Here is a 7,880-nt window from a genome sequence, read left to right as displayed (position 1 = left end):
GCGTGCCCAAGCCAAAATATTGGTTGCCTTTCGTTGCCGATGCGGAGGGGAGGTCTAGTGTTTCATTCCCTGCGGTTTCTTGCAAGTATTCTTTCTTCATCATTCGTTAGCATGGTTTAATTTCTGGCGCTCGACGGTCGGGCACAATCCAAGCATGGCCCGAGAGCCAGTCGACATAAGTTGGCGCAGTATCAAGTTGACGAGGTCTTGGAATCCCACTTTTTTTAAGTTTAATTTTACCAACGCACGGACGAAAAAGGGAGGAGAGCCACATGGAGAGGCATGAACATTGGCAATGCCAGCTTCCACCAACTTGCTCGCTTTCTTACGCTGTGTTTGAATAGACCGGCGCATAACCTGGAAAACGATGGGGCCCACACGGATGTCTTCCCTAACCAGCGTTTCCGTTGCTTTCTTGACATTTCAAAACTGAAAGGAAAAGATAAAATAATTAAAACAAAATAACAACTGACAGCCTCAGCTTGTTATCATATTTTAGCTTAATCTAGTGAGGATCCAACACCTCCCTGTCTCTCGCTCTCTCTCTATATGCATATTCTATTACAATTAGCAATAATGATATAGGAGGCTATTTTACATGCTTAAGTAACAGTGGAAATCTCCTACCGTCTCTCCCCTCTCCTCGCGTCCATACCGTCTCTCTCTCCGGTCACGACGCTCCAAAGACCCGTGTCCAGAACCTTAAAAAACATATCCAAATGTACGCATCCATCGGACCCCAACTCCTCTAAGCTCTTCCCCTCTTTCCCACTCCCAGCCGGCATCCTTCCCTCCCATTAAAAAACCAAAACAAAAAAAGCCCCAGGAGACACCCATTCAACCCCTCCCAGCCTCCTCCCTCCAGCTGTTTTCCCCGTCCACCCCACGCGGTTTCCTCCTCCAGCTTCTAATCCCCTCTAAAAATCTAGTCCAAATCCTCCCCATTGTCCCTAGAAAGAGCAAAACATAGACAGAGAGAGTTGGGGAGACCGATGGGTTCTCTCAGATCCTCTTTCCATCTCTGTCTCTTTCTGGTTTTCGTTTCCTTTGTCCTTCTTTTCCGCCCATCGCGATCACAGCGGGTGGCTGATGCCCCCGCGCCGGCGCCTTCGGCTTTCGACTGCAACGGCGTCCTCCTCACCTACGACTTCCAGCGGGGGCAGCGGCTCCGGCCCTTCGTCCGCGACCCCAACGACCAGGCCTGGGCCTTCAACGCCACCGCTACCATCCTCAACTCCGGCACCACCAACCTCAAGGCCTGGGAGCTCCTCATCGGCTTCCGCCACCGCGAGATCCTCGTCTCCGCCTCCTCGGCCATCCTCACCGACGGCTCCTCCTTCCCCTACTCCACCCCCAACGACTCCGCCACCTCCTTCTCCGGCTCCCCCAACCCCGACCTCAAGTACCCCATCGAGGTCGCCGGCGATCCCTCCCAGATCCGCGCCCAGATCTCCATCGGCGGCACCTTCTTCGGCTCCCCTCCCCCCGCCGCCCCCCTCCCCTCCTCCCTCTCCCTGGCCGACCCTGCCTTCTCCTGCCCCTCCCCCGCTGCCCCCTCCAACACCTCCCTCGCCACCTGCTGCCTTCCCAACCCCGACTTCACCCCCAACACCACCACCAACTCCTCCGATGTCGACGTCTCCGACTCCTACCTCCCCCGCCGCTCCGGCGACCTCACCATCTCCTACGACGTCATCCAGGCCTTCGACTCCAGCTACCTCGCCCTCGTCACCATCGACAACCACAGCCCCCTCGGCCGCCTCGACAACTGGCACCTCTCCTGGGAGTGGATGCGCGACGAGTTCATCTACTCCATGAAGGGCGCCTACCCCCTCCTCGTCGACGCCACCGACTGCATCTACGGCCGCCAGGGCGAGTACTTCAAGGACTTAGACTTCTCCAAGGTCCTCAATTGCGAGGCCAAGCCCACCATCCTCGACCTCCCGCCGACCAGATTCAACGACACCGACCTCGGCCGCATCCCGTCTTGCTGCCGGAACGGTACCATCCTTCCGGCCTCCATGGACCCGTCGCAGTCCTCCTCGGCTTTCCAGGTCCAGGTCTTCAAGATGCCGCCCGACCTCAACCGCACCGATCTCTTCCCTCCCCAGAACTGGAGGATCTCCGGCAGCAAGCTCAATCCCGACTACAGCTGCCGCCAGCCGATCCGCGTCAGCCCGACGCTGTTCCCCGACCCCAGTGGGCTCGAGTCGGACACCTCCGCCATCGCGAGCTGGCAGGTCGTCTGCAACATCACCACTCCCAAGGGGGCCAGCCCCAAGTGCTGCGTCTCCTTCTCCGCGTACTACAACGACTCCGTCGTCCCCTGCAAGACCTGCGCCTGCGGTTGCCCCGCCAGCCGCGGCGGCCGCACCTGCAATGCCACCGCCCCCGCCCTCCTCCTCCCGCCGGAGGCCCTTCTCGTTCCGTTCGACAACCGGACCGACAAGGCCCGGGCTTGGGCCGAGATCAAGCACTTGAACGTCCCAAGCCCGATGCCCTGCGGGGATAACTGCGGTGTTAGCATCAATTGGCACATCAACACCGACTACAGCCGGGGTTGGAGTGCGAGGGTGACGCTGTTTAATTGGGAAGATGTGCCCTTCGCCAACTGGTTTCTTGCCGTGGAGATGGACAAGGCCTATGATGGCTACGACGATACGTATTCGTTCAATGGGACGAAGATGGGGAACAACACGATCTTCATGCAGGGCCTGGAGGGGTTGAATTATCTTGTGGGGGAGACAAATGGAGCCAACCCGGCGACCGATCCCAGAGTGCCAGGGAAGCAGCAGTCTGTGATCTCCTTTACGAAGAGGGCAACGCCTGGGATCAATGTGGTTGCAGGGGATGGTTTCCCGTCAAAGGTCGTCTTCAATGGGGAGGAGTGCTCGTTGCCCGATACCATTCCAACGAGCCAAGGTTTCAGGAATGGTGGTGCTGTTGGTGTCTTTACCTTGGTACTGCTTCTTGTTGCTTCAACTCTTCTACTGCTCCACCAATAGCTCTGAAGCATGCCTCCTGCTGCTGCTGCTGATTCTTTGATTCTTGCGATGGCCGATCGACGAACATGGACCAAACTGATGAGTATTTGGCATTTTGAAATGATTGGCAAAAGTTGTTGCGGTAACCAAGCATCGTTACGAAGTTGTAGAAAAGTTGGGAGTCTGCTCACATTCCCTGTTGTTTGGGAGAAACTCATAGCTGCATATTGGTTGGGCTCATTCGGGATGAAGAACAGATTTAGTGTATTTCAGAATTACTCGAGTCAATAATGTTTGATCTGTTCCTTTGTTTTTGTTGTCTTTTGTACTCATAGGAAATACGATAATATTCAGCATAATCTGTTGTCCTCCATTATATTCTCACCACATCGGCTTCATTTAACTTCAGAAGACTGTCTGTAAATTCTTATCTTGATCTCCTTCGACTTTATACTTTTCCAGTAATGATTGGATGCCAGCAGGTAAACAATGCACATTTTTGTCTATTAGCTTTTGGTTACAAACATCTGGCATCTCATTGTGCTAAGCTTAATGCTGTGATTGATGACTCGTGAAAATAGATGAATAAGAATCTAATTTGTTCAAAAATTCCACTGATTTCTTATCAGCTCTTCAATAAATGCCTGCCAAATGTTAGAATTTGCAGCAGATCATGCCAAAATAATGGTACCTAACAGTTAGTTTGGCTTTTTGATCAGCATGAGCTTTTTCTTGTTAGAATGTCTGAACAGACTGTAAGGGTTGGGTTCTTTGGTAATATTTAAGCTGGCTGGAATCAGTGAGCTTTGGAGATGAGTCTTCCACAGTTTAATTGGAGTCATTAATGTTAAATCTGCTCCACTTTTTTCATTGTCATGTATAAGTATGTGATCATCTATATAAAGTTCTTTTTCTCCATTAAAACCTCGGAGAATCACCTTCCCTCCATTTCAGAAGGCTTTTCTGTTTAATTGTTTAAAAGTTTCATCTCTGCTTCGTTCCTAAATATCTTCCTTCTTAAACCTAATTTACTCGTCAGCTTCCAATAAAATATGCCTGTTAGAGCTTCTGTTAGAATTAAGCATGTTATTTTGCCTGATTAACTCTGAAAATCTACCAATAAGTTTTTATTTAATCAGATGCTGTGAAGTTTCATTATGTAGTAAGGAGACTCGTTCATCACTTTCCTGTCACTACATACCAGACCTCTAGGCTCTAGTAGATCTCTCTGAAGGCAACGAGACTCGGTAGTAGGTGGTCTCATCTGCAAAAGCTTTATGGTTTTCCTCTCAGCTCAACCTTTGAATGTTTGATGGAAGGCCACCAACCAGAGTTTGATTAGATCAACTTCATACCAGAACTTATATATATATATATATATATATATATATATATATATGAAACTGTTCGTTATACTGAGAGAAAGGTTCGAGTATCAGCAGTCCCCCTAAGGCACAATGAGAAAACCTAGGAAGTTGAATCTCTCAAACTCAGATGGAAGATTGAGCAAGTTCTGCGTTGTGCCAGTCTGATGGAGCAGTTAGCTTTTGATTCTGTCTTAAACCAACCTGAGCCTGAACTGCGTTTTACCTAAACCGTAGTACGAAAAGTATACTAGGATCATTTCAAGAAATTAGCGCTAGTCAGAGATCAGCATCAGGAATTTTCAACTAGCTGAACTGCTGATGTCTTGTTTGGGAAAAATCGCATGCAAAAAAATTAAAATTGCAAAAATTTGGTTTGGCAATGAGTAGCCTTCAGAGTTCACAAATTAAAATTGCAAAAATTTGGTTTGGCAATGAGTAGCCTTCAGAGTTCACAAATTAAAATTGCTCAAAGGTGAGCAAGGGGGAGCCCTTAAATTTTTTTTTTTATATATATATATAAATATATATATTGTATTTGCATTTTGGAACTGAGATGTCACTAGTGATATCCTTTGATAGATTAGTTTTTATTGTTCAAGATCAAAGCAACAAGGGAACAGCATGACCATGGTATTAGTTACAGAGAGGGAGAGGATCCTGATGCAATTTTAGCAAGCAATCTATCATCTTAATAAGGATCAAACCCCGCTATACTCTTCGACTCAGATCTGTTTCTCTTCACACATTATTTATTTTTTCCCTTCTTTTCCATGGATCCGATATCTACAAAAGTAGTCATCAATAAATTCAAGATCAAGCTGTAAGGGTACGAAGCCCTCATCCTACACTATTTATTTATTGGAACCAGCATAGAACTTTAGAACCTACAAGTTTTGAAATGCCGTGCACGTGGCAGTTCGTCTTGACTTTTTCTTAAGTGGCCAACATCATTGATAGCTACCCAGTTTTCTGGTCTTAGAATATTTCCAAAATTTGAATACTTCTCTGCTACCATTATCGGATTGGACGACAATTTCTGATAGGGAGCTATTGCCCTATCATTCAATCTCATAGGAGACTAGGTTGATGTGTCCATTGTTGAATGCAGTTTCAAGAAAATACTGATTTAGCTAAAGCTGCAAATGGGCTAGGTTGATATGCGACCCAACCGAACTTGGTTAGACCCAACCCAACCTACCCTTGAAAACTTGTGGAGTCTGGCCTGGTTCAATATTAGACCTATTCCACATTTCAGGCCAGATCTAGATTTGATAAACTTTGACCTCATCCGACCCAACTCGACCCAATTCATACATTATATGGGTCTATTTTTGGACTTTCTTCTTTTTCTTTATTTATAAATGAAAAGCACTCAAACTAACCGTACTACATTAAAAGAGGCTAACTGTTGAGATTATTAATTTTTTGAAGAATATTGCTGTTCTAGATAAACATTAGTTCATAGAATTTTGAAATGTTAGCGATGGTCAAAATTTAGTTTGATTTAGAAGTACAAAATTTAAATCATGTCAATAAATAAGTGTAGACCTGGACACAATTCGAACCCTATCTATATCCAAATATTTTGGATTGAGTCTGAATCATACATGATTCTTATCAGAATGACCCGCTGGGTCTAAAATATTTTCCATCAGTCGGATCCATCCAAATCACCTAACGGATTGGACAACCCTCAAGTCCAATATTAAGACCCAATCTCTTGGCACCACTAGGTTTATCACGATGTTGCGACCGTGACCACCACTATTGAGTATTGAACCATCTATATCGCTATCCATTGTGATGACAATGGTTGCACGTACGTCGGATATCACACCCATTCCATGTATCCATTCACAGTAACAATGAAACCTTAAACTCAATTTTGGAGATTTCAAAATTTGTGAAGCATTGGATTTGGCAAGAACAGTGATGCAGCAAAAGATGATGGGAAGTAGTAAGCAATCTCTCAGCAAGTAGCTGTTTGATTGAAAGTAAAGAAATAATTTTTAGTTTTGTGGCATTGGAGAATTTGAATTGAAAATCACAGACTACAGAACAATTGAATATAAATATCATAATGCTCTATCACTCTCCGTAACTTCTGGAAAAGAAACAAATTATTAGATTGCTTCTTTATTAAACTTCTAAAAATTCTAACATGAATCAAACAGAGACATGTCGCTTCTCACTTTATGATCTCCTTGTGACTCCTTCATAAATCGTCCATGGTAGGCATAATTTTCGAAATAAAATTAAAGTTTTTGACACAAAACTGGAGGTGATTTTGGAAATAAGACAGCATTGATAGAATTTTAACCATTAGATGATATGGGAAAACAGATGCAATCCTTGATGCCCTTCAAATACTGGCCATAAGATGATGTGGATATGAGGTGTGGATGAATCATATGATGGGCGGCATCCCATGATGGAGATAATAATGAATCTCATTATTAGAAAACTGTGCTTTGCTCACCATCACACATGTACTGGACTCTAAGAGCTCTTGTTCAAAAACCTATTCCGATCTCGGATCGTGTCGTCCTCTTCATTATAGTCTTTCTAGAATCCAACGCATTTTGTGGGGCTTATGCGAGAGATTGAGAGTCATATTTTTTTTTTATAATCAGTGATCAGATTTAAATTTAGTTAAAAAAATATTAACAAATCTAATCTATCTATTCTCCAATAGTTCAGAAATTATGGCTGTTAACTACAAAAATCAAAAATTCAAAACCTTTCATTAATATTAATTTATTTTATTAAATAAAAAAGATATACACCATATGAATAATATTTTAGCTTCCATTTTATTTTTTTATTAAATATGGCTGTTAAATCTTGCTTGCCGTGATATCCATCTTATTTTAACTCCTTACATGTCATCACATGTGACAAATGAACGGATGAGGAACACGGACAATACACTAGTCTTTATATTTAGCAAAGATTTTTAATGTCATTTTGTACTTCAAGTGCCATTACAAGGACTGCTTAAATGAGGCCTTATCACTGTACACCCACCACAATATTATTCAACTGAATTGATGCCTCTTGAGAACCTTATTGCCATGCGGCATATTGATTTATTTACTCTGCAGGAGAAAGCACAAATTCATGTCCTACATAAATACACAGATGAAAAAAGCATGAAATTGAAAAAAATTTATAATGTTTCATTAGAAGGCCTGTAAATGTCTCAATCGACAACACTATTTAGTAGTTTACGCTAATGATTTGCTATACGTTTTTTATAATATTGCATTTCGTTGTTTCCTGCGGTATTTTTTTTAAAAAAATTTTGTTAGACATCTGATGGACAGAAATGACAACAATATACGACATTAAAAGACAATCTGAAAGCACCGATGGACAGCATATGATCTACCCAACGAAAACTGGAGAAACAAGGTGTAAGATATAGAATGTTAGCAGTCCTCTTCAAGGAAAAAGAAAAAAAAAGAGTGTCAGCAGCAGCAGCAGGAATCAATGGAAAGGAGATGATGCAACCTTACAAATAAAAAAA

The 7,880-nt window shown here is 43.9% G+C and overlaps 1 protein-coding gene across 1 annotated transcript; it reads left to right on the top strand.

The window, feature by feature from the left end:
• The first annotated feature begins 639 nt into the window (after window positions 1–639).
• LOC103724281 (COBRA-like protein 7) lies at window positions 640–3,387 on the top strand. The gene has a single exon (XM_008815496.6). It carries the CDS (start codon window positions 993–995, stop codon window positions 3,003–3,005), a length of 2,013 nt encoding a protein of 670 aa, XP_008813718.4. The 5' UTR covers window positions 640–992; the 3' UTR covers window positions 3,006–3,387.
• The last annotated feature ends 4,493 nt before the right edge of the window (window positions 3,388–7,880 follow it).

The sequence above is a fragment of the Phoenix dactylifera genome, chromosome 8 (assembly GCF_051530095.1).
Source record: "Phoenix dactylifera cultivar Ajwa chromosome 8, Ajwa_hap1_PhDact_Kaust_v1.1, whole genome shotgun sequence".
NCBI classification, from domain to species: Eukaryota; Viridiplantae; Streptophyta; class Magnoliopsida; order Arecales; family Arecaceae; genus Phoenix; species Phoenix dactylifera.
The sequence above is the reverse complement of the archived record's forward strand: the minus strand, read 5'-3'. Positions and strand labels throughout refer to the sequence as shown.

What these genes read in the sequence shown, in the direction of transcription:
- LOC103724281 (XM_008815496.6), top strand. Translation starts at nt 993, where the DNA reads ATGGGTTCTCTCAGATCCTCTTTCCATCTCTGTCTCTTTCTGGTTTTC.